The sequence below is a fragment of the Apodemus sylvaticus genome, chromosome 2 (assembly GCF_947179515.1).
Source record: "Apodemus sylvaticus chromosome 2, mApoSyl1.1, whole genome shotgun sequence".
Classification (NCBI taxonomy): domain Eukaryota; kingdom Metazoa; phylum Chordata; class Mammalia; order Rodentia; family Muridae; genus Apodemus; species Apodemus sylvaticus.
The window spans coordinates 63,123,951-63,151,575 of NC_067473.1; the positions used below are offsets into that span (position 1 = coordinate 63,123,951).

At 46.6% G+C, this 27,625-nt stretch overlaps 1 protein-coding gene across 4 annotated transcripts in view; it reads right to left on the reverse strand.

The window, feature by feature from the left end:
• Positions 1-27,625, reverse strand: part of Hipk2 (homeodomain interacting protein kinase 2) — a 194,561-nt gene that overhangs the window by 112,552 nt on the left and 54,384 nt on the right. For all 4 annotated transcript variants that reach the window (XM_052173487.1, XM_052173486.1, XM_052173485.1 and 1 more), the window contains exon 2: positions 20,522-21,605. In XM_052173487.1, coding sequence (XP_052029447.1) covers positions 20,522-21,605 — 1,084 coding nt within the window. The remainder of the gene's footprint in view (positions 1-20,521; positions 21,606-27,625) is intronic.

The window sequence follows — 27,625 nt, forward strand, 5'->3', positions numbered from 1 at the left end:
ACACCCAGACACAATTAGCAAACAAATGTCTGTCTGCAAGTTCTATCAGATGCAGAGCTGTCTAATATATAATTTTTAAGGAAGTAAGAATTTATAATAGAAAGGGAAGAAATGCAGAGGGCAGAGCGGCCGTAGAAGGTAAGCAGAGAGCAGAAACCTGTGTAAATAGAAAAGCAGGTATAAAAAAAAGATGAGAGACAGTAGCCACATGGAGTACTGAGTATCACATCTCTGGAGAGGTTTGTAGCCTGCCTTCTACAGGAGCCCAGCCAAATCTGTTCATCCCTAGGACTTGGGACTTGGGGACCAAGAACCTGGAGAGAGAGCTACTGAAGAGTAAGACCCTTCATCTCTCTGCCAGGACTGAGTAGCAGTGCCTCATTTCTAAAGTGCTGTGGGCACCATATCTCCTGCTGAAGAACTCCCCTCCTACCTGCCAGGAAAGATAATGCTGTCATGTTTCTTTAGAAGTGTTCAATTTCAGTAGTAAAACAAACCTAGCAATTCTCATGCTGTGCAAGCAAAATTGAAAGTATTTATGTGAGGTGAGTCTGGCCTGCTAGATGAAAAGAGAAGCAGAATGAATATATACATGCTCCTTCCCTGCTTCTTTATTACCCAGAGACCAAAGCTATGCTTGAGCCATGCATGTCTTCCTTCTGCAGCCTCCATCGCAGCAAGATACTAAATCTTGTCAGAGGGAATACCCACCAGAAATCAGGTTGGGATGAGTACCGTGAGCTCCCTGGCTCAGAAGTCAGAGGATGACAGCTAGGGAGTGTGAAGTGGGATGTCTCTCTCTGTACCAAGCCCTGGTCATTGTTCCCACTGCTGAAGCCCAGCCCCCTGCACCCACCCTGCCTACACTCTTAGACTGAGTGTCCAGGTTAAGGCTACTTCAGAGCTGAAGCTATCATAGCAGCAAGCAACAGTCTGTGCACACCGAGGGGCATGCAGACAGAATGGGTGCATAGCTCAGCTGGGCCTCATATCAGCATACCCAGGAAGATAGGCATGCTCGCTATGCCTGCACATGCAGCCAGCTTCAGACTCTGATACTAAATTTGAATTTTAGCCAGGGTATATATGTATGCACATATACATCACACTTGTGTTCTTTTGTCCAGTGTTACCAACATTACCATCATGGTCACAGTCAGAACTGATCGATAATTCTCAGTCATATGATATCCATGCAGATCAAGCACATGCTTCCCATGTGACAAAAAAACAAATTCTCTAGAGGAAACTGTCAGTTGTTTGAAATAGGGGAAGAGCATTACTACTTAAACACATTCCTAGGGCTGTTTTCAAGGGGTTAGAGGTGGTTCCACACCCCAGCTAATAGCCAAAGATTCTCAAATCCTTGCTTTCTGGAGTAGGCAGGAGCTCACAAATAGCACACAGATAACCTAGGGCTAGGCCCTGTGTCCTGTGGGATGAAGACAGTAAGGTTTCTGAGCTACCCTTAGGGTTGCTGTAGAGATTATACAGAGCCTTGTTCCTAGAAACACACAGACTTGAGTTACCTATGACTGAAGGACTGGTCACATACAACTATGTGCTGTTGAAGGAGTGCATGCCAGGCAGGCAGCCAGCTCTAGGAATGGCTACTTCCTGTGCATACCACCACATTCCCTGAATCTGTAAGCAGTGAGCCTTCCAGTCAGCCTAAGGAGACTGACCTTTTCTCTTGACTCATTTCACTGAGATTTTCTACAGAATTCTCCTATGACTTCCCCAAGAGAGCATGTTTGGCTGGCTTTGGACCCAGGCTCATTGGGTTGGGGAAGGCACTAAAAGGTCCTGAGAACTCTTATCAAATAAGATATGCTCAGAAAAAAATGTTCTTGCTCTGAAGAAGCCATAGCATACACTCCGCAGCCTAGCCTCTTTGTATCCATACGAGTAGAACTAGAATAATAAGAAGTGGGTACACACAACCACTTACTGAATAAAGCTTATAAAGCAAAGTAATGAGGCAGAGACACGGGCTCATAACATGACATGGAAACAGAAAAGCCTGGGACAAATCAAAGATGGAACAGCTTTCTGGCCAGTGCCAGTAGTACCTAATTTGAATCAATTAACCCCAAACTGAGAGACACATGGGGACATTCCTTACAGGGGAGCCCTGACAATGATAGACACATGGGGACATTCCTAATGGGAGCCCTGACACATGGTAGACACATGGGGATGTTCCTTACATGGGAGCCCTGACACATGGTAGACACATGGGGACGTTCCTTATGGGAACCCTGACACATGGTAGACACATGGGGACATTCCTTAAGGGGAGCCCTGACACATGGTAGACACATGGGGACATTCCTTAAGGGGAGCCCTGACACATGGTAGACACATGGGGACGTTCCTTAAGGGAGCCCTGACACATGGTAGACACATGGGGACATTCCTTATGGGAGCCCTGACACATGGTAGACACATGGGGACATTCCTTATGGGAGCCCTGACACATGGTAGACACATGGGGATGTTCCTTACATGGGAGCCCTGACACATGGTAGACACATGGGGACGTTCCTTATGGGAACCCTGACACATGGTAGACACATGGGGACATTCCTTAAGGGGAGCCCTGACACATGGTAGACACATGGGGACATTCCTTAAGGGGAGCCCTGACACATGGTAGACACATGGGGACGTTCCTTAAGGGAGCCCTGACACATGGTAGACACATGGGGACATTCCTTATGGGAGCCCTGACACATGGTAGACACATGGGGACCTTCCTTAAGGGGAGCCCTGACACATGGTAGACACATGGGGACGTTCCTTATGGGAACCCTGACACATGGTAGACACATGGGGACATTCCTTATGGGAGCCCTGACACATGGTAGACACATGGGGACATTCCTTATGGGAGCCCTGACACATGGTAGACACATGGGGACCTTCCTTAAGGGGAGCCCTGACACATGGTAGACACATGGGGATGTTCCTTACATGGGAGCCCTGACACATGGTAGACACATGGGGATGTTCCTTATGGGAACCCTGACACATGGTAGACACATGGGGACGTTCCTTATGGGAGCCCTGACACATGGTAGACACATGGGGACGTTCCTTATGGGAACCCTGACACATGGTAGACACATGGGGACGTTCCTTATGGGAACCCTGACACATGGTAGACACATGGGGACGTTCCTTAAGGGGAGCCCTGACACATGGTAGACACATGGGGACATTCCTTATGGGAGCCCTGACACATGGTAGACACAGGGGGACATTCCTTATGGGAGCCCTGATACATGATAGACACACGGGGAAGTTCCTTATGGGAACCCTGACACATGGTAGACACATGGGGATATTCCTTATGGGAGCCCTGACACATGGTAGACACATGGGGACGTTCCTTATGGGAACCCTGACACATGGTAGACACATGGGGATATTCCTTATGGGAGCCCTGACACATGGTAGACACATGGGGACGTTCCTTATGGGAGCCCTGACACATGGTAGACACATGGGGACATTCCTTAAGGGGAGCCCTGACACATGGTAGACACATGGGGACGTTCCTTATGGGAACCCTGACACATGGTAGACACATGGGGACATTCCTTAAGGGGAGCCCTGACACATGGTAGACACATGGGGACATTCCTTAAGGGGAGCCCTGACACATGGTAGACACATGGGGACGTTCCTTAAGGGAGCCCTGACACATGGTAGACACATGGGGACATTCCTTATGGGAGCCCTGACACATGGTAGACACATGGGGACATTCCTTATGGGAGCCCTGACACATGGTAGACACATGGGGACATTCCTTATGGGAGCCCTGACACATGGTAGACACATGGGGACCTTCCTTAAGGGGAGCCCTGACACATGGTAGACACATGGGGATGTTCCTTACATGGGAGCCCTGACACATGGTAGACACATGGGGACGTTCCTTATGGGAACCCTGACACATGGTAGACACATGGGGACGTTCCTTATGGGAACCCTGACACATGGTAGACACATGGGGACGTTCCTTATGGGAACCCTGACACATGGTAGACACATGGGGACGTTCCTTAAGGGGAGCCCTGACACATGGTAGACACATGGGGACGTTCCTTATGGGATCCCTGACACATGGTAGACACAGGGGGACGTTCCTTATGGGAGCCCTGATACATGATAGACACACGGGGAAGTTCCTTATGGGAACCCTGACACATGGTAGACACATGGGGATGTTCCTTATGGAAGCCCTGACACATGGTAGACACATGGGGACGTTCCTTATGGGAACCCTGACACATGGTAGACACATGGGGACATTCCTTAAGGGGAGCCCTGACACATGGTAGACACATGGGGACATTCCTTAAGGGGAGCCCTGACACATGGTAGACACATGGGGACGTTCCTTAAGGGAGCCCTGACACATGGTAGACACATGGGGACATTCCTTATGGGAGCCCTGACACATGGTAGACACATGGGGATATTCCTTAAGGGGAGCCCTGACACATGGTAGACACATGGGGATGTTCCTTACATGGGAGCCCTGACACATGGTAGGCACATGGGGACGTTCCTTATGGGAACCCTGACACATGGTAGACACATGGGGATGTTCCTTACATGGGAGCCCTGACACATGGTAGACACATGGGGACGTTCCTTATGGGAGCCCTGACACATGGTAGACACATGGGGACGTTCCTTATGGGAACCCTGACACATGGTAGACACATGGGGACGTTCCTTATGGGAACCCTGACACATGGTAGACACATGGGGACGTTCCTTATGGGAACCCTGACACATGGTAGACACATGGGGACGTTCCTTAAGGGGAGCCCTGACACATGGTAGACACATGGGGACGTTCCTAATGGGAGCCCTGACACATGGTAGACACATGGGGACGTTCCTTATGGGAGCCCTGACACATGGTAGACACAGGGGGACGTTCCTTATGGGAGCCCTGACACATGGTAGACACAGGGGGACATTCCTTATGGGAGCCCTGACACATGGTAGACACATGGGGACGTTCCTTATGGGAGCCCTGACACATGGTAGACACATGGGGACGTTCCTTATGGGATCCCTGACACATGGTAGACACATGGGGACGTTCCTTATGGGAACCCTGACACATGGTAGACACATGGGGACGTTCCTTATGGAAGCCCTGACACATGGTAGACACATGGGGACGTTCCTTATGGAAGCCCTGACACATGGTAGACACATGGGGAAGTTCCTTATAGGAGCCCTGACACATGGTAGACACATGGGGACGTTCCTTATAGGAGCCCTGACACATGGTAGACACATGGGGATGTTCCTTATAGGAGCCCTGACACATGGTAGACACACTGGAAAGTTCCTTATAGGAGCCCTGACACATGGTAGACACACGGGGAAGTTCCTTATGGGAGCCCTGACTCATGGTAGAGACACGGGAAAGTTCCTTATAGGAGCCCTGACTCATGGTAGACACATGGGGACGTTCCTAATGGGAGCCCTGACACATGGTAGACACATGGGGACGTTCCTTATAGGAGCCCTGACACATGGTAGACACATGGGGACGTTCCTTATAGGAGTCCTGACACATGGTAGAGACACGGGGAAGTTCCTTATAGGAGCCCTGACACATGGTAGACACACGGGGAAGTTCCTTATAGGAGCCCTGACTCATGGTAGAGACACTGGGAAGTTCCTTATAGGAGCCCTGACTCATGGTAGAGACACGGGGAAGTTCCTTATGGGAGCCCTGACACATGGTAGACACATGGGGACGTTCCTTATGGAAGCCCTGACACATGGTAGACACATGGGGACGTTCCTTATGGAAGCCCTGACACATGGTAGACACATGGGGAAGTTCCTTATAGGAGTCCTGACACATGGTAGAGACACGGGGAAGTTCCTTATAGGAGCCCTGACACATGGTAGACACACGGGGAAGTTCCTTATAGGAGCCCTGACTCATGGTAGAGACACTGGGAAGTTCCTTATAGGAGCCCTGACTCATGGTAGAGACACGGGGAAGTTCCTTATGGGAGCCCTGACACATGGTAGACACATGGGGACGTTCCTTATGGAAGCCCTGACACATGGTAGACACATGGGGAAGTTCCTTATAGGAGCCCTGACACATGGTAGACACACGGGGAAGTTCCTTATAGGAGCCCTGACTCATGGTAGAGACACGGGGATGTTCCTTATAGGAGCCCTGACTCATGGTAGACACATGGGAAAGTTCCTTATGGGAGCCCTGACTCATGGTAGAGACACGGGAAAGTTCCTTATGGGAGCCCTGACACATGGTAGACACACGGGGAAGTTCCTTATAGGAGCCCTGACACATGGTAGAGACACGGGAAAGTTCCTTATGGGAGCCCTGACTCATGGTAGACACATGGGGATGTTCCTTATAGGAGCCCTGACACATGGTAGACACACGGGGAAGTTCCTTATAGGAGCCCTGACACATGGTAGACACACGGGGAAGTTCCTTATGGGAGCCCTGACACATGGTAGACACACGGGGAAGTTCCTTATAGGAGCCCTGACACATGGTAGACACACGGGGAAGTTCCTTATAGGAGCCCTGACTCATGGTAGACACACGGGGATGTTCCTTATAGGAGCCCTGACACATGGTAGAGACACGGGAAAGTTCCTTATGGGAGCCCTGACTCATGGTAGACACATGGGGATGTTCCTTATGGGAGCCCTGGCACATGGTAGACACATGGGGACGTTCCTTATAGGAGCCCTGACACATGGTAGACACACGGGGACATTCCTAATGGGAGCTCTGACACATGGTAGACACACGGGAAAGTTCCTTATAGGAGCCCTGACACATGGTAGACACATGGGGACGTTCCTTATAGGAGCCCTGACTCATGGTAAACACACGGGGGAGTTCCTTATGGGAGCCCTGACACATGGTAAACACACGGGGGAGTTCCTTATAGGAGCCCTGACACATGGTAGACACATGGGGAGTTCCTTATGGGAGCCCTGACTCATGGTAGTAAAGCAGTCAGCTAGCTGTGCTCTGGAAGCTGATTGCTCCTCACTACATTTCCCAGCATCCAAGCCGGCCAGCAAACCCACCAGAAAAGTGTCTACCTGGGTTTGTTTGGACAACTACCTTCCCTACACTCAGCCAGTGAGGCAGATTGTTTACTATCATTTTAAGTGTCTACCATTAGCCTTCGTAGCACAGGCAGGCATAAGAGAAAGGAAAGGCCAGGAATAGGGACGTAGGCGAGTACATGGGCCTCAAAGCTCCCCAGGCCTCATGGGTAACAGCCTCTCTCAGTGAGCTAAAGAAACACTGTATGAGAGACATGGGGACATCAGGCCCAAGTCACAAGCTGGCAGGATGCTGAGCCTCTGTCTGCCTCTTCTTAACTTTCTTCCCCACACTCCTTCCTTCCTTCCTTCCTTCCTTCCTTCCTTCCTTCCTTCCTTCCTTCCTTCCTTCCTTCCTTCCTTCCTTCCTTCAACTTGAAACAAGCTAAGACCATCTGGGAAGAGGAACTCCAATTGGGAAAGTGCCTCCATCAGATAGCCTTTAGGAAATCTGAAGAATACTTTTGTGTTAATGATTGATATGGGAGGGGCCCAGGACCCAGCACACTGTGGGCAGTACCACCCTTGGGGAAGGCTGGTTAAAGAAGCAAGGTGATTAAGCCATGAAGAGCAAGCTAATAAGCAGTCGTGCTTCATTGTCTCTGCTTCAGTTCCAGTGTAGCCCTGGCGGTCCTGGAACTTATTCTGCAAACCAAGCTGGCCTGGAATTCAGAGATTTGCCTGCCTCTGCCTACTGAGTGCTGGGAGGGAAGTAAGTGTTGACCACAGGAAAAGGAAGCAAACTAAGATAGTGTCTGATAGTGTAAGACAGTATCTAGAAATCATTTTGTGCAGTGTGAGTTTGACGCTCAAGCTTCACGAAGGGGGTGGGGAAGGCGAGGTTTAGGGACTGAGTGGGTAAAAGCAGGGAGTATCCTAGATGAGGGCTAGCTCAGGCTAGAGAATGGCTAGTGAGCAGAAACAGAGTGGGCTGGGAGGGACAGAAGCACCAAGACTTGGAACTGTAGGCCAGGGATATGGAGGATATAGAGGGCTAGGAGGGAGGGCTACCAGAGAATGGAGAAACAACTTTAGGAAGGATTCCAGGAGAGAACAAGGCAGTGGGGTCATGAAGAGCGGCCTTAACGATGCTCAGACCAGCATGGTGCAGCCAGAGTATTCCATATCTGGCAGAAGCAAGACTGCAAACAGGGGATATGGCCAAGAGGTCTGCTCGCCTCGGCAAACCAGAGACATAGTTCCCTTAGGAGTGTCAAAGAGAACTGTCATCTTAAAATGAACCGCCAGAGACACCAAGAAATATACACATCTTAATGACTTTGTTTCTTCCAAGGAAACAAGGGAAAGCTCCTGCAAATGAGAAAGGATAGAAAGAGGTGTGCTCATAGTTGGCTTTGAGCTGCCCAGAAGCTGGGTGTGTGGCCCGTAGAAGCTGACAGCGTCATCCTCCAAGGCCCTGCCCTGAGACTAGGACAAGATCACCTTTACACAGCCAGGACAGCCAGCAGGTGCTCTTGTTCCTGGGGTAAATGACCTTTCCCAAAAACCCGGTCACTTCCCATACTGAGTGTGAAAGTGCCCACAAGTGGGAGGCTTACAGGAAGGGATGGCTGGCTTAGGGAAAGTACTGTAGGAAAACTGCCACACTCTCGGATGGTGTGCACACACGCGCACGCACACGCACACACACGCACACGCACACGCACAGCCTGACTATGGAGAACTGCAAGCACAGGGAGCCAGATGAACGCATCCCACTGGCCCTGTCTGGGCATTTATTGCAGTGTTGAGTTCCTTGACTCTCTTGTCTGGTAATCACTGTCCTTGGCTCTGTGCGGACAAGCCTGTGGCCTTCTCCTGGAACAGCACTGAGAGAAGCTGCCCACTTCCGTCATCAGCAGCTATTCATCCCAGGCTTGTTTTTGTAGGTGCCCCCACCCAGTCATTTCCAGAAATGACTGTTCCTCTCTTCCTGACCCTTCTGTGACAGAATAAACAAGACATCTTTTGCCCAAAACACCACAGGGCAAAACAAAAACAGGAAGAGAAAGCAAGCACACTAAGCTTTCAATATAAAAGTATCGAGTACTTTTTGAAGAAAATAGATTTAAAATGTTGTTTTAAAACACTTTCAACTTGAATGCTGTTTTGTTTAGCTTTAGCACGTGCAGCCGTATGTTAGCACCCCTTTACTCAGACTCCACTGGTCTCTGACTCTTCCTGCTGATCAGGGTGGCTGTCTGACTCTCTATGCCAAATCCACTAAGTTCCAGGGGTTCACACTTGGCACTTTTATATTTGCTAATATAAGTTATAATTTACAAAAAGGAGGCTAGAACACCTTTCTTGGAGGTAGGTAGACAAAAAGAAAATTACAGGGGCAGTTTGTTCTGACTACAGAACTTATATTTCTACTGCCAACATGTATGTTGAAAAGGACACCACTGGAGGTTGTTCCCCAGGCACAAGAACTCAGGTATAAGGATGCTGACCAGTGCACCTGCTGCCACTGGAGACATAGACCCCACAAGTCAACATACACACAACAATAAACACACACAGCCCACCTAGCACCCCCGCAGTGCTGTCTTTGCGGGGCAGCTTCAGTATCCCTCTTGGCTCTCTGACCTTTGGGTTGGTGGAACTGAATGAAGAAGAATCATCAGGTATCAGATGGAAATGCGTCTCCCATTCTGTTATTCTCCTCTAGTCCTGAGCCTAGTCATAGGCCACAGGACATCAGACATCACTCTGGGTACAGCAGCAGCAGTGTGGCAATAAGCCCAGCTTCCAGGCTGGATGGGTGCATCCACCTCCCCCCCCAATACCGCTCACTGCCGCCCTCCACTGTTCCTCCCCATATGCTACTCCCTTTGCATTGTCTGCTGTCCCATTGTGGTGTGGGAGAGAAGCCATTATTCATATCCCCGGCCTGCAGGCTCGCTCCTGAACACCTCCTAGAGATGCTAGAGATGGAAGGAAAGTAATGCCTGATGCCTGGTGCTTGGTGGGGGGGACAACTTGTAAACTGCTAGCCACGCACAGATCAGACACATCCATCCATTCTGGGACAAGAAGACTTAGAGATAATGGGTGCTATGACCAGCAGCTGAGTTGCACCCATGGAGTTGTCTCCTTTGTTTCTTATGACGACATCATGAATTACTCTGGTTCCTATCTTAAAAGAAATAAAGACTTAGAAAGGTTTGAAAACTTGCCTGAAGTCACACAGCCATAAAGTAGTAGATCCAGAATCCAAACCCAAGTCTGTCTGCTACATATAGTAACAATGACAAAAGTAATGACAGCAGTGCTAACAGCAGCAGATTAAAACAGCAGCTAGCATTTATGAGTACGTCCTCTGTCCCAGGCCCGCAGAGCAGCCTATTTGAGCTCTATTCTCTCAGGGAAGGCTTTGTTCACTCAGCTTTCCAGCGTTAAGACAAGATTAGAGGGTGCCTGAGTAGCATATCCATCAAGCCCCAAACCAGAAAAGAACAAGAGACCTTGGGGCCCAGGGCGCCAGCGCCAGCCCCTTTAGTAGGGCATTAGTCAGGCTTTGCCTGTTACCCCTGGGGTAGTTCTCTCGACCATTCTAAATAGGACAACACAGATGCATGATGACTTTGGGGAATTAGCTGGTTAAAGGTACTGACCACTGACTTCGAGTCTTAACTGCAGTCTGACCAGCAAAGAAACATGTACATGTGTGTGTGTGTGTGTGTGTGTGTGTGTGTGTGATATATATGATTCCCTAGGAGGCTGAAGTTGGGTCCCTGTGATCCAGGATTCAGAGAAAAGCTGAATGATATGGAGTCAAGACTTGTTAAAAGGAAGGACTTGTCTGAAGGGTACCCCAGAGCTTGGCATGCAAGGATGTCTAGTACATACTAGAGAGTTTATTATGCAGCATGGGAAGCTACGACATCGTCCAGACCCATTCCAGTAGCCATCCCTCTCCACAAATGAGTGTCATGGAGTGGTAGCTTCAACCTGCATTATTCATGAATGGAGGGTTTGGAAATAAAGTGGCTGACCTCCATCAGCCTTCGTCATTTCCTTGATGGTCCTGTGTGCCATACTTGGGCCTACCTCTTCTCCTGAGCACCTCTGTAGACTACCTCAGAACCCAGACCCACACTGTTCTTAGAGGAAGGCTATAGGGGTTAAAGCGGAGGTAAAGTGAATTAGCTTCAGGTCCTCATATCCCCCACTACATAGCACAGAACTCTGTTTTGAATTCTTCTTCTGCCTACAAAGGCATTTTCCCTTAAATCCCTTTATGAATACCACCCATGTGACTGGTGGGGAAAACAGTAGCCAATAGCACAGACACAGTCTGCAGCTCACATGGGATGTGGATCACACTATCCCAACTTTGTACACTGTGCTTAAACTTCTGCCTTGTATCAGCAACCTTCAGAAACATCGAAGCCCATTCAGTCTTCACACACACTCATCTCCAGAGTACAGTCATGTATAGAGTACTCATGTACAGAGTACAGAGTAAAGAGACAAAAGAAACCCTAATCTCAGGACCGCTGCCTTTTCTAAGCTCTGCTTGAGGCCTTGTGCAGCCTCTCACAGAGGAATGGAGTCCTCTATGCTCCTAGCATCTGTCCATATGACACTTATGCTGGTCAGCATCATTCTGCGAGCCCTTAGTCCTGATTCTTGGATCACCTTCCCAAGAGACCCCATGAACACAAACTTTTGTTTGTCTTAGGGATCTGCTAATGGGGAACCCAAACAAAGACAATGGTTCCTTAATGGAACCCTCTCAGCTTTTATCCAGGACCAAGGGAACCCCCCAAAACGCTGATCCCCTATGTGGCACAATGCTTGTCTTGTTTTGCCTCAGTTACCCTCCTTTACAACTCCACGTGAGGCAGCAGCTGATAGGGACAGAGAAGAGTTAACATGCACCTTATTTGGCAGAGTGGTGAGCTAGGAGCCAATTGAAGGGACCAAGGGCAACAGACCTGCTGCAGTCGGGTAGACTTGACATGGTGGCCCCAAACACCTGAGAGAATGGGAAAAGTGACTGGGGCAGCACAAGCTACTCCTCAGTTATTCAGAGAGAGGAGCAGGACAAGGGAGCTCACTCCACTGAAGGTTAGGGACAGTCCTTGCATAGCTGAGGGCACCCACTCCTGTCTTGAAAGGTCAGCACAAAACACAGTGCCTGCACATACTGGGAATTCAAAAACTTGCTTGTACAATGCCTGAATGGGAATTATGGTTCCCATCCCAGCTGGGGCCACAGGGAGTGACCTGGAGCTATCAACAGTACATGCCACATCTGCTGACATTGTACTAAAGTCATACACAGTACTATCTCTGCTGGCATCTGCTTTCTTATTCCGACCCCATTCCAAACATCCTCCTGTAAATCACCCACTCCATCAGTCTGCCAACCCTCATGACCTTTCCCATTACACTCAACAACTATCTTATATTTCCACATCTCCACCCCTGAGTTTTAGGGGTTTAATCACAAGACATTTAACAAATGGGTCCTCAGAGGAGCTACCAATCACTTAGAAGAAAGATCAACAGCTCAAGGCCAGACTGGCACCTGTGACCCCCTTCTCTAATCTTGACAGGGTACACTCTACACGCCGTGGGATAGACTACAGCCCAAACCACCTGCAGCATATTCACAAAGCGTGACCATGACAACAGAGAAGGTGGAAGGAAACTTTAGAAGTGACTGCGATGCACTGTGGTCTCACTGGTGGATCTTTATCTACAAGTTTTACATCTGACAGTTACAACTTGTCAACAGCTTTCTGAATGTCAATAGCCGGTTAAAATGTGTGAAGAAGAAAAGCAGCCAGGCACAGGCCTGTAATTCTACTACTCAGGAGGCTGAAGCAGGAGGACTATAGGTTCAAGGCTAACCTAGACTGATAGATAGGCCAAAACTGAGCCACTTAATGAGACACTATCAGAAAATAAGAAGTTAAAGGGTGGCTGGTTAATAGAATCCTGGCCATCATGCCAAGGCCCCAAGTTCAATCACCAGAAAAAAGGAGGGAGTGAGGTGCAGGGAGAAGAGGGAGAGGAAGGAAGGATAAAGAGAAAGGAGGAAAGCATTGCTGTGAAACTTCATCAGTGCCTGTTCCTATTTCACTCCCAGTATACCTGCCTATTAAATTGGCTTGGCACGGTTCTGTCTCCAATTTCTAACAAGCATCACGAGAGATTCCGGAGTGGCAGGGTCCCTAGAGCTCATTTTAAAAACAACTGGCCTATAACCTGAGCCCACGAGCAGTTCTGTCCGTCCCATCTTTAGGCTTACAGACATGCAGCTAGCAGTGCGACAGGGCAGAAAGCTGAGGCGAGTTTCCAGGACACTGACACAACTTTTGCATCTGGGCCCTCGGACTCCCCAGACACTTGCAAGGCGTCTGTTCTCTGAGGTGGAGGGTCATCTCTGTCTGGAACATATGCATGTGTCCTGCCTTACACGTGCACTCACCTCCTTCTGACTGCGCATCAGCATCCCTGCATGAAGGAAGGGCTAATGGCAGCCTCTCACAAGCACACCCCTGCCTGCATCTCACGCACGCGCTTCCCTGTGCTTCTTAAGTCAGTGCTCATGAGCGCGCACAGGACCTTACTGTGTATGGCAAGGTTGCAGCACAGAGCTACTCAAATGCATGCAGACTATCACACTGGAAATTACCGGGTAGTTATGAACATGAATTAATAATTACTAAAAGGAAAAACTAATTTCAAAATGTATACTATATAACTGAAGGTCGCAAAAACAATGGAGATTTGAAAACAGCTAACCAGCCCAGGTAACTCATTTATCACTTTTTTTTTTTTAATAAAAACAGAACAGTGGCTCTGCTTGTTTCCACGTGTATATAAGTTGGCAAATAAGACCTCCAGTAAACTGGAGAGTTTCACATACTATCCTCCAGGGAGAGCGGGCACAGACCTCTCCTCCTGTTGTCTTAGTAACAAGGGCAGGTTTAAGAGCTAATGCTTGTCATGCATAACTGTTTGCAGAGTTCTGTCTTTTCAAAGTGGGCCAGTCGCTTTTTAAATATTATGATCTGTATAAGTTATACTATTTTTGAAACTTCTGTATGTGGCAACACACTTTACTGGAGTGACTTACACCTTCAGCCTACAGTCTGGCAGTGTGGAAATATGCCCTGTTCAGTTCATGGGAAACTAGGAAAGGGTCCTAGTGTGGGTTAATGATTCCAGAGTCACCCACAGGGGAAAGGCTCCTTCCTCCACACAACTAGAATCTCCAACTATGGCCCACAACCTGGTGAGCACAAGCCCTGGTCACAACAGAATCCAGATAGAATAGTGAGGGTAGCTCACAGCTACAATCTACTCAATGAGTCAGGGAAACAAGGGGGGGGGGGGAGGGAAGGCCAGGACTGAGGCTGAGGTGACCTTTAGAGACTATTACTTTATAGTGGTGGTGGGATTTGAAACCAGGCCCAGCAGACAAGAGCTCCAGAATCCAGCCTCAGAGCGAGCAAAGTCACCAAACAAAAATGAAGAACAGACACCATACTGTTGTCTGGTAAGTTCTGAAATCAGTTATCAGAAAAGTCAAGTGCACTAAAGGGTCCACAGTCAGACGATGGGGGGTAGGGTCACCATATAATCTAGACCCCCTGTTTTCATTCCTGAACAAATACAGTTATTTCTGGACCTTGTGTTTCCCACCAACTTTCCGTCTATTTGCCATTTTCCAACTGATATATCATCACTAATTCATGGGAAAATAGGAAATTCTCAAGAATTCACAGAAGCTTCCAACGTGTTACTCTGACTAAACCCCAGCTACTCATATTGTATTCAAAACTCACTACAGTCAGAGCTCACATCTCTACCACTGTGCTCCAGCCCAGGCCTTCAACCACTTGCTCCTTTTTATTACAGCCTCCATGGCCTTTACCCCATTTCAGACTTCCCTGAAGATCTACCTCAAGACCCCTTTGCCACAGGTCTCTCTGCTCAGCCCATCATGCAAAATTCCTTCACTGACCCTGAACTCTGTGGCTGTTTTCCTCTCTTCTACTACCCACTTCCATCTGGTACACAGTGGGGTCATAGGAAGTGTCTTGTCGAATAATCACACACTTAGAATACCAAATGTCAAACTTATATTTCTAGGAATTTCTTTTTAAATAAATCTGAAAGAGACAATTAACTCAAAATTTGAGAATCTACCTTTCTTCCTATACCATTTAATATGTAGATATTCAGAGCTACTCAATCATTGTCTGACATAATGAATAGAACTAAAATTAATTTCCATCTCTACCTAACAACCATTCCAGAATCATCTGGAAGGCAGCCTCTGCACCCAAAAGAATCAACTGAAAGAATATTTTAAAAACTCTCTCTCTCTCTCTCTCTCTCTCTCTCTCTCTCTCTCTCTCTCTCTCTCTGTATGTGTGTGTGTGTGTGTATGTGTGTGTGTGGTATATATGTTAATGCTTATATGTGCCCTGACATGTATGTAGAGGTCAGAGGACAGAGGTCAGTTCTCTTCTTCTACCATATGGGTCTTGGGGACTAAACTCAAAAGTTACCAGAATTAGTAAGTATCCTTAACCCTTTGAGCCATCTTACCAGCCCTTATGTTCTGGTTTTAATTTGGGGATCTTAGCAATGGTTTTAAAGGTCTCAAAAAAGTCTATACAAAATATTTTGAACAGTCCAGATCAGAAACAAAGTTGTACACACTGTCACCTCTTACTATGTTTTGCCCAACAATGAATTTTTTTGTGGTTTTTCAGAGTTTAATGTTTGGTCTTGTTTTTAGTTTACTGATCATACTAACAGCAGAAATACCCCAGTACAAGTTAACTGCTTGCTCAAAAAGCCAAAACTTTGGCATCAATGTAGAATTAAATAATGACCTGACAGGGACTTCTTTAATGAGGTAATGCAAGTAAACAGGGCCACCTTCCACTGGGTTCTTTTGCCATCTGAAAGGTGGCACCTTTGAGGAAGCTTGCTCTCAGCTGGAGCAGGGTTTCTCAAGAGTCTCTAAGATAGGGGAGGGGAGAGGGCAGAGACTGTGGATCAGGGGCCTCTTCCCCACAGAGGGCGCAAATAGCTCTGAGACAGGATCTAGCATAATTCTGTTCATACAAGCTCTCCAGATCCTTTGGTATGAGCAGGCTTGAGAGCCAGCACTGCTGACAGTTACCATCAGAACTGACCTTCAGAACATAGGTTAAGTCGAAAGACACCCCATACCCCTCCATTAGACCACAAAGACCCGACAAAACGACCCTGTGTCCTAAAAGCCACATTCCAGGCTTCCCTCACAGAATGCTAACAGCAACTCTGTGGTAGGCTAGAAATACAGGAAAATTAGGGAGTGAGAAGAGGCAGAAGCTCTTCACTCTGAAATCTAATCTGCCTTTTATACTGACTGAGGGTCAAAAAAGCTCAATACAACTAACAAAGCCAAAACTGCCCAGAGAAATAATCATGTTTCTTCTAAAGACACCTCAAATAAGATGTTAAAAACTAATGAATGAGGCTACTTGGGGCCAGAATGTTTGAAACTTTGGAGTTTTATCATTTTAATGTACATCTCTCTCACTCCTAAATCTAAACAATGTACCTCCTAAAAAGCCTCACTATTTTATCTACAAATGGGAAATCTTCAATGTCAGAGAAATAAGTAAACCCATGTATTTTTGTTTTGAAACTTAAATTTTAAGCTTTTCTTACTCTTTAAACCTGGCCAAAAACAACCTTTGAGCAATGAATACTGGCTCAGCCATATGATCTTGTGTGTAGCCAAAGGTGACATTCTTGAGGAGCCACCATGTGTACCCAGTGTGCGCCATCCTTTTCCTGTGTCTCTCTGTCTAAATACTTAATAAACCCACTAGTTTTACTTTACCCTGGCCCTTGAAGCTCCTTCCTGTGGCCTTGTTGAGGATCCATATGAGTTGGTGGACCTGAGAAGAAAAGGAGTTCCTGGGGCTTTAGGAGGCAGAGCTGAAGCCAGCTCTCTGCCACCACTCATAATTCATGCACGCTTCTAAGGAAAATAGTGGCTTCCGTGCCACCACCTTCCTCTCCACATCTCTCAGGCTGAGAACAGGAAGTTCACTTTGCATCACATTTTTTTAAGCATACCTGATGGGGGCCATGGGAGGAGGAATTAGCTCAATCCTGTTTAAAATGATGAAAGGACATAAAGTACTCATCCCTTTTAAAGTGGAGTGCTCCTATGGCTACTGTCCATCTGGGGCCCCTGGGAAATGCTGAGCTAAGGTGTGGAACGAGCACCCTTGCTCTCACGCAAAATGTCCCTGAAGGTATGCTTTTTTTAGGACAAGGACCTTAATGATAATCAAAGAGCTTCTCTTCTCCACTCTCCCCAAGTAAAAGGTGAAGTGGTGGGGAAAATCAACCCGAACAGTATCATCTAGCTGAATGCCCTATAGAGCCAGGATGAACTGGGTCAAAGCTGACAGTTGGTCTCATAAGCTTCCTCTGACCCACGTGGCAGGAGACTGACCACTCCAGGGCTCAGATCAGGCCTGTGGCAGGCAGGGTATTATGATTAATTTAGAAATGAAGTTATCATTCTAGGACTCTGTGCCTTTGACCAGAGTCGAAGGTTGCTTAGATGGCCTTGAAAACCTAACACCTTGAATACACTGGGAGGAGGGAAACCATTCTGCCTAGAATTTTAAGTAGTAGTCACTTAAGGGAGTACTCTGACACCCAAAAGGGTAGGAATGCAGGAAGTAGAGGTGACTGTACCCGTTGACACATGAGAATGACAGGTGGGAGCTGCTAACTGTAAACAAACAGCCTTATCACCCATGAGGTGCTGGGGTGGATGAGTGGGCCACCAACTGGTGAGAAGCGACAAGTCTAAGAAAGAGGAGTCAAACCTGCCCCTGTTCCCATGGAAATGCCACTCCATTCACAGCCCTCCTGAGCGAGGGTTCCAGAGAGCAAAGCACACTCCTTGGCAGGAGGGCACACAGTGACGGGCAGAGGGCAGGAATACAGAACAGGCTTCAGAGTCCCAGAGGGAACTTCTTGAGTCAAGTTTTGCTACAAGGATGCACTGATTATTAAATATAGTTTTAAGCCTTTCTATAAGCCTCCATGCCTAACTTATAGCCAAACGTCAATGAAGCTGTTTGCTAAGAATACAGGTTAACTAAATAATAAAACCTCACACAGCCCTTGGCTTGGCACAGTCTGCCCTAAATTCAGGCCAGGAACTGGCAAGAACCAGCCATCGGCATTCCTGGATTTGTAAGTCTAAATATAAAGTGACAGCAAAGCCTCCATTTTGCAGTTAAGTAGAGAGCAAGGCCCAACAAAAGCTGCCTCTGGAGTAAGCTGTTTCCCTATGATGACCCAGTGTTTTCTTTCAAGGAGGAGCCAGGCACTCTCCAGAGAATAAGGGTTGTCAGCCTCCCTCTTTACCTCGAGGAGGGGGTACAGCTCCCCACTGGCCAGACTCCACCTTCCTGGATGGCTCTGCTCCAGCTCAGTGGTGGAAAGAGAGCCAGCAGAGGTAGACCCATTCTCATGAGTATAAAGAAGTATGTGAGGACTCCGAGAACAGAGGGCAGTATGTATTCCTAAATGTTCAGAGAAAGCCATCACTTTCCCATGTTGGATTCCAGAGGTCAGGCAGAAATGGAGGCGCTCCTCCCTCCTAAGAGGGATGGAGAATCCTGGAGACTCATCCTGAGTCACATGGACCAGCCTGCTTTCTCACAGGAGCTTTGAGTTTCTTTTCTTGCCAATTTCCGGCTCTGTGGTACTGGTCACTACTGCTTCCAACACAGCTCTTCTAAATACAAAAATAAGTATATTTTGCCATTCTATAACCCTGAACTTTGGTTTCTATCTCCACCGCCTCCTGACACCGTGGCTCCCACAGGCTGGCCATTGAACATAGTACTAGATTGTATCACAGCATGCTACAACAGCACCCTGGAACTGGTATAAAAACTCCAGCTTCCAGCTTACGGATCAGGAAATGAGAGCAGAAGAAGTTAGGCAGTCAGCACAAATCACACAGCCTAGTGACTTTAGGGATCAGTTCAGTTCTGGATTTTTCTAATGCCAAAGCCTACAGCATGCTGGAAACTCTGGGATGGCCAGGACCTTGTTATATCCTTGGAGCTAGCTAGTATTTTTGTGCAAGGCCCATATTAGAAATGAGATAAACACTTGTGTGGTATTTGATTGTGCAAGTTTGAATGTGTTTTGACCCCATAAGGTCATCAACTCAAATAATGGTCCTCAGTGTAGTGATGCTGAGAGGTGGTAAGGCCTTGTAGAAGTTCATTATCAGTGCTGTCCTTGGATGGAATTAAGGTTAGAAACCCCTCAGTGAGTTCTCGTCAATAAAAGTTGTCTTGAAAGCTTGAATCAAATCTTGAACCATTATATGCCTTCCTACCTAGCAATGTGATCTCTTATTCCTATGCATGCTCCCTTTACCATAAGGCTCAAAAGAGCAATATGACCTTGAACAATAAGCCTCTTTTCTTCACAAAATTATCCTGCCTTGGGTATTTCCTTACAATTAAAGGGGGAGATAGGAATAGTTAATGTTTCCTATTATAAACTTATCACAGGAAGCAGCAACTGGCTTCGGGGCAAAGATCTTCCCTTCCTGCATCTTCCACATGACTATAATAGTAGTCTTTTAAGAAAACTGTTATCAACCTATTACACACACACACACACACCCCACTCCCATCGACCCCTGCTTATTCAAAGTTTCCAGGACTTGTTCCGGGTACTATTCACAAATCATCTGATCTGGCCAGGTAGTCATCTTGATCTCCTAAATGAGTCTTGCATTTTGCTACCCTGTGCCTGTTATTGGCACGCCCCTTCCTGTTCTAGCTGTCTGGATCCTCTCCATCCAGAAGGACCTGACTTCTCCACTCTGCCCCTTACTCAGCTCCCCAAAACCCTTTCCAACTCTCAATGTCCAGGCCAAGAATGTTCCTCAAACGCTTCTTAGATAGCTTCTCACCATCACTCCAGTCTGCATGTATTCTAATTTTTCAACCATATTAAAGTCTCTTTTTGTTTTTTAAAAAATGTATTTTCATGTTTGCCTGAATGTATACCACGTGCACGTATAGAGGCCATAAGAGGGAGATGGATCCCCTGGAACTAGGTTTACTCATACCTACCAGCCGCCATGTGGGTAGGTGCTGGGAGGCAAACTGAAGTCCTCTGTAAGAGCAGCAAGTGCTCTTAACCATTGGGCCATGTCTCCAGGCCTCATATTAAGGTCTCTGTCTGGCAACAACCACTATCATTATCCCCACCATGGTGATTCTCTCTGCACCTTCCCTGTGGAGGCCACTGGACCTCCTGCATCCTCTCTCCATGGAAAATGTCTTACCTGTAGTATCTGGATTGCAAGTACGTAGAGCAGACAGCTTTGGACACATGACTAGCTGAACCAAAGTCAATGACCTTCACTCGGTACGGTTGTCTGGATGGATCTACCAGCATGATGTTTTCTGGTTTGAGGTCAGCATGGATAAGACCCAGGCTTTTGAGTTTCATCAGGGCTGTGGCTACCTGCTGGAGGACTGGGCGAATATACTTGAGGGGCAAGGGACTAAACTTGTTCTGTTTCAGAAAGTCATAGAGGTTCTGTTCCAACATCTCAAAGACTAAGCATGTATGGTTCTTGTGCTGGAAGCACTCATAGGCCCGCACAAAATTGTAGTCATCAGCGCTCTCCGTGCTCAGCCGCGCCAAGATGCTCACTTCGATCTGGCCCTGCCGGGCGTAGGAGGGGTGATTCTTTAGGATCTTAATAGCCACAATTTCATTGGTTCCCCGTTTCCAGCACTTGACCACTTGCCCAAATGTCCCTCGCCCCAAGAACTCTAAAACCTCATAAGTGTTGGTCATGGAGCACAGCACTTCATGCTGCACCAGCTGATAGTCCCCTTCACTGTTGGAGCCACTGTTTTTGGAGGTGGCAGTGGATGTGGTGGCAGTGGCTACAGTGGCCCCGCTGGCATTATTCTGAATCATGGGTGGATGCTCTTCAATGATCTGCACGCTGCTTGTGTTCTCAATCTCCTCACTCTTGCGCTTGAGTCCACATTTTTGGTAGGTGTCAAGGAGGCTCACAGTGCTACGACGCATTAGGTTATGTGGTCCACCGAGGACTTGCCCGGTGACAGAAGTGCTGCTTGCTGATGTTACAACTATGTGTCCAGTACTTCCTGGAAAGATGATGGTCTGCTCGTAAGGTAGGCTTGGGTTGGGGATTGGCAAGGAGGTGCTGACGGTTGTGGAGGCTGGCTGAGAAGGTGGTATGTTCTTGCTCTGGCTGTACACTTTGCTGTGGGAGCCGTACCCAGTCATGTCCCAGTTGGAACTTGGCTCTACTTTTAGTTTCTTCACACTACAGAAGGCACTTGATTGAAGGGTGTGAGGGGAGAAAACTTGCACATGTGAGGCCATACCTATAAAGAAAGAAAAAGGAAAAATAAATTTTTACTCCTCCAATGATAAACTTAGTCAATTCATTTAGTCTCAGATTGTTCTTCCACTTTGAAAGAAGCTTGAGGTCGGGGGAGAAGGATCAGTGGGTAAAACATATCTTCAAAAGTGTTAACACTTTAGTTCGGATCCCTAGAACCCATGTAAGATGGGCACAGTCACATGCAACCGTAATTCCAAAGCTCCCTTAGCAAGATAGGTGACAGAGACAGGAAAATGTCCAGATCGTGGGCTAACTAGCCTGGCATATGCAGCAATAAACAGCAAGAGACCATCTCTCAAACAAGGCAGAGGGCAAGGGCTAACACACAGAGATGTCCATCTCTCAAACAAGGCAGAAGGCCAGGGCTAACACACAGAGATGTCCATCTCTCAAACAAGGCAGAAGGCAAGGGCTAACACATAGAGTTGTCCATCTCTCAAACAAGGCAGAAGGCAAGGGCTAACACACAGAGATGTCCATCTCTCAAACAAGGCAGAAGGCCAGGGCTAACACACAGAGTTGTCCATCTCTCAAACAAGGCAGAAGGCAAGGGCTAACACATAGAGTTGTCCATCTCTCAACAAGGCAGAAGGCAAGGGCTAACACATAGAGCTGCCCTCTGACCTCCACACATTTTTGGTCTGCATGTGCACACATACATGCATGATGATTTAAAAATTCAGCAGCTTGAAAAAGCAAATCAATTCCACCCAGAAACACATTCAAGGCTCCTTGTTTGTGAAACCTATGGTTCCCATATTCTACCATTAGATCTACCAGCTTTAGGAGGATAGAAGACTCCTAAAACAGAGTCAAGAATAGTCAAGAATCAGATACAGAATCAGGACTTAGTTCATCATTTATTTCTTGTAATTATACTTGTAACAGAAACCAATTCTCCATTCCTATCAGATTGCATCTTGTTAAATCTAAAGATTATATCAAGTATCTCAGGTAAGTGTTACATACTTAGCACCTCCATGTAGTCAGCTTAGCCTTGTCAACAGACAGTAATAACCAAGTTCACTACTCTTAAGAACCATATTCTTGAATAAACCCTATCACAGGGGCCTCTGCTGATCTTCTGTGTTCTGAATGAGACATACCACATACCATCTAGTATCCTTGTCATCTTGAATTCTATAAGGCTGAGTTGATGGATGATTTGGTGTTTGGCTGGCTTAAAACATGTGTTGCCTTTCAGATAGGGCCCAGTAGCACCATTCGTGGGCTCCCTGCTCACCTGTTTTGTTAATCCAGACAGAGGTTGATAAATTTCTCTCAAAAATCCTGAGATTTTAGGTGCCAGGGAGATGGCTTTGTAGAATAAACTGTTCACCATGTAAGCATAAGAGACTGAACATGATTTCCAGCATCCACATATACAGATGGGGGAGGGAAAATTGAACCTGGCTTTGTGCACCCAGCACTGGGGAGGCAGAGACGGGTGAGTTCTTGGGGTTTATTGGTCAGCCAGTCTAGCCTAATTGGTGAGCTCGAGATTCCATGAAAGGCCTCATCTCAAAAACAAGATGGAAGGTGATTGAAGGAAGCCCGGATGTCAGCCTAAAGTCTGTAAGCACACACGCAGAGTAGAAGCAGAGAGTGAAAGAACTATGATTTCATGCTTGCAACTCAGATCTTCTTAAAACTACTTAAGACCTTTCTGGAGTAGTTGTACAACTTACAATTATGCTGATACTGGAAATTTTTAAATTGTGATATACAGACTAAGAAAAAAACACTACAGTGACAAGAAAGGAAAGCCCCTTAAAGGTACAAGAAGAAACAAATACCAATTACCTTCAAAGCTGCCTCTGATAACCATTTCCTGTGTGTGTGTGTGTATGTGTGTGTTTGTGTGTGTGTGTGTGTTTTCATGTGTATACATGTCTGAGCATGCATGCACTAAGTGTACAGAGGCCAGAGGTTGATAAAAGGTTTCTTCCTCAGTTGCCATAGTTTCAGAGCAAAGGTCTCTCTGCTGAACCTGTGGCTCACCAATTCTGTAAGACTGCCTGGCCAGCAAGCCCCTGAGATCTTCCTGTTCCCACTTCCCCAGTGTTTGGGTTACAGACACCTGGCTTTGGAGTGAATGCTAAGGATGGAGCTCAGGTTCTAATGCTTACATCATACTGAATGAGCCACCTCCCCAGCTTCACTGCCTTTTCTTACAATAGCACTTAGAAGGCAAAGAGATTGCCAAGCTTGACTGATACTTAAGCATCTAGCAGCTGCTCTCTGGTCCCCAACATTGTCTAGAGTGGTTGCTTAACAACACCCTCTTAACACCATCATTTGTCCTCCACTCCTTTCTCTCTTTAGTGGATTTCTGCCTATCTTGCCCAGAATCCTGAGGCCAGTCTCACACTCTGCTAGTCCTGTAATCCCATTTTTCTATAGAATCATGTTTCTGCCATTTTTCCCTTGACACTATTGCTTATCTCTGCTCTACTGGGCCATAGTCTTCAGCTAGTACAGAACAAGGTTGTCCAAATGCATCCCTGACCTGACCGCTTTCTGCCTTCAAGTGCGTGCACACACAAGCTTCCAACTTACTCCTTTCTTCTTACCTGTGAATCATGCTTCACGTACTCTGTTCTTCAATGCTCACTCTTAATCCTCTCTTCCAGCATACTGAAATATCATAGACCTGTGTTCTTCAGGTAAACAACTTCCTAACTGCCTAATCCAATGGCTCTTTCAGTCCCTATTCTCCTTAACCTCTCTGCAACATCCGATACTGCTGACCACCACTTCCCTCTAGGTGCTCTTATCTGCTCTAATGTGAATCTGTAACTGCCTTCCTCCTCCCAATGGCTAATTACACAGGGATTAAGGCAGCTCCTCTTCCTCCTTTAAAATGCAGGTGCCCCCAGTGTTCTGTTTCCTCTGGAAGGCATCATCCACGCAGACAGTTTAAGTAGTCACTCTATGCAGGCAACTCCCACATGCTTATTATGGGCCAAGTTCCCACTTGAATGTTCCAGTAATATTATTTCTGTCTCCTGCTACATTAAAAATGATCTTCCAAAGCAGAACTCCTTGTCTTTCCCCTAAAACATAGTCATCTAATACTCCATTCTAACATTTCCATTCTGTTAATAAAGTAGTTATCTAGTTGCTTGGTTCCCAAAGTGCGGACTTACCTTTATGAGTCTTCATTACCTCAGCAGGTAAAAAATAGTCTTGACTGATTTCTCCTTCCTTTAAAATGTCTTTTTTTTTTTAATTAAAAGTACTTAAATAACTATATAAGGTAAAATGTCTCATTTCCATCTCTTTTTGTTCATTTTGCCACTCCCATAGCTGAATTCCTTATTACGTTGCAAAAGCAACCCTAAAGTAAATGTAGGAACCTGGTCACTGGAATGATCACTAGTGTGCCTGTCTCTGGCCAGCAGATCTGTCTTACTACATACACTTCTGAGCATGGTTCCTCTACCTAAAGCTTCTGGTGACTCCTTGATGCCCAGAAGATAAAGCTGGAGTAAACACATATTTTGAGTCCCGTTCAACCATCTAGCTTCATCTTCAACCACCGATCTTCCAGAAGTCTCACTAGACTGGTGCCACTCCTCTTCCTAGAGTAGAATGCCTCCTGCACTTGCTTCACTCACTCCCCAGTACTTCTGGCCTTCTGCCATGAAGTCATGCCTTCTCTCAACTAATCTAAAGACCATGCAGTTTAGAGCCCCAAGCCTGAGCTTTTGAGACAAGGTCTCATGGATATCAGGCTGGCCTCAAACTCACTATGTAGCCAAGGATGACTCTGAACTTCTAATCCTCCTGCCTCCATCTTCCCAGTACTAGGATCACAACTGTGTCCTGCACACTTGGCAAGTTGTTTCTCTTTCATACTATTTATATGTTTAAGTCATGTTTCCACAACTAGACCATATTATGGCAGCCATTACACCTCACCTTTTTTTTTTTTTTTGGCCTTATACTTCTTGTGTCTTCTAATGGCAGGCCAAGCTTACAGTGCATGATGACAACTGCTAATAGAAGAAAACCTGTAACTGCTTTGTCACCAGTCACTCACATCTAAAGAAGCAGACCAGACTAAAAATTAGAGTCAATACTCTAATTTAACCCAAATAAAGACTTTTTAAAAAGCAAGGGAGAAGACCAGATATGGGGTGCATGACTAAACTTCCAGTGATTGGAAGCCTAAGACAGAGGATTTAAGAACTGGAGACTATTCTGGACCACACATTAAGACCCTGACTCAGGGGAGGGGGGAACTGGGAAAGGGGAAATCATTTGGAATATAAACAAAGAATATAGAAAAATAAAAATATATAATTAAAAAAAAAAGACCCTGACTCAAAACAAATACTCTAGAATGAAAAAAAAAAAATACCAAAGCAAGGACTGCTCAGCTGCTGTGCTGTGCTGTGCTGTGCTGTGCTGTGCTGTGCTGTGCTGTGCTGTGCTGGACAGTCCTGCTCTGCCTGTGCTCTGGCAACTCTGACATCCTGGAGGCAGGTCTGCTCTAACCCTAAGCGCTACTTGAATCTGCCTTTACTGTGACCCCATGGGTCAACAGAGACCTTCTGGTTTGAAAGCTGACTCCATGTTGACCTGGGTACTATGACTAGCATGCCTGTATATGTCTGACATGATTATTGCTTGACATGATTATTTTGGTTTGTTATGCAACCATACTTTCACCTACTTTTTTTAAAAGAGATTTATTTATTAACTCTTCACACCAGAAGAGGGCATCAGATCTTGTTATGGATGGTTGTGAGCCACCATGTGGTTGCTGGGATTGAACTCAGGACCTTCGGAAGAGCAGTCAGTGCTCTTAACCACTGAGCCATCTCACCAGCTTTTCACCTACTTTTATGTCCTAATATTTTCCTAATACAACAGCACAGAAAGTGGTTATTCTTTATTTCTTAATATCACTTAAATATTCACATAGTTACACATGCTATAGGCCAGACAAATCCAAGCTATGGCCTGTTGGCCTCATGCATTCCAGTACACTAATGAATTTGGTCCAACACATTTGCAAATGATGTTTTGTGACAATGTCAAAAGGTCAGATACCCCTGAAGTAATACAGCAAAGTGCAATCCTTGGCTTTAAGCTACCTATTCCCCAGAAGAGACTAAGCAAAACTAACATCTGCTTCAGCTCTGTCCCTTGACTGTCTCTTGCTTGTCTCTCAAGTCACTGAAGGAGAAGGGAGAGTAGGAGGAGAAAGAAAAAATAACCTGATTACACACAAAGCTTCAGAGGCATTGGTCCCTGTCCTCACTGTTTCAGAAGTTCTTGGTAGAGAGGCCACATTGCAGAGTGGAATTTTACAAAGGGGAAGAGGGTAGCTTATGACTTATTTGTTATTGGGATGATAGCCAAGGGTCATTAAACTGGAGAAATAATCACTGGCTGCCTTGGGTGACAGATGCCCAGGATCAGCATGAAGACCTGCATGGCTGGAGCCTCTCTATACCCATCCCTGTGGCTAGCAGCCGCTCAGATTCTGGCTATGGCCGCTGTGGCCACTGCTGAGGTCAACAGCCACTATTCCAAGAACTAGACCTAATGTTTCCAACAACCTTCTTACCTTTTTTTCTATGGCACAGTCCACTTTCCTGTGGGAAGGAGAATGTTCAAACAAAATTTAGCTAAAGAAAGTCACTAATGATGTTTTAAGCCCTAAAATTTTGATAAGGAATAAAACACTGGCAGTTTTGTAGCTTCATTTTTAAAATAATTTCACATCCATAATCAAACTTATGTCTAAACATTTCTCCTTGGAAGTATTTTCTGGAACAAACCTTCCTGATTAGTTTAGCTCTCTCTGGGTCAAGCCCACAACCTTTGGCACTCCATTTGCTCAGATCCCTGAGGCAAGGGACAGGAAGAGGGGTGGGGAGACCTGTATGTTCCCCTCTCAAGGAAAAGCTAAATGTTTCCTCTCCTTTCTTTATGGTCTGACTTCTGTACTCTTCAAGGACTACTGACCTCCTGTACATACAAAAT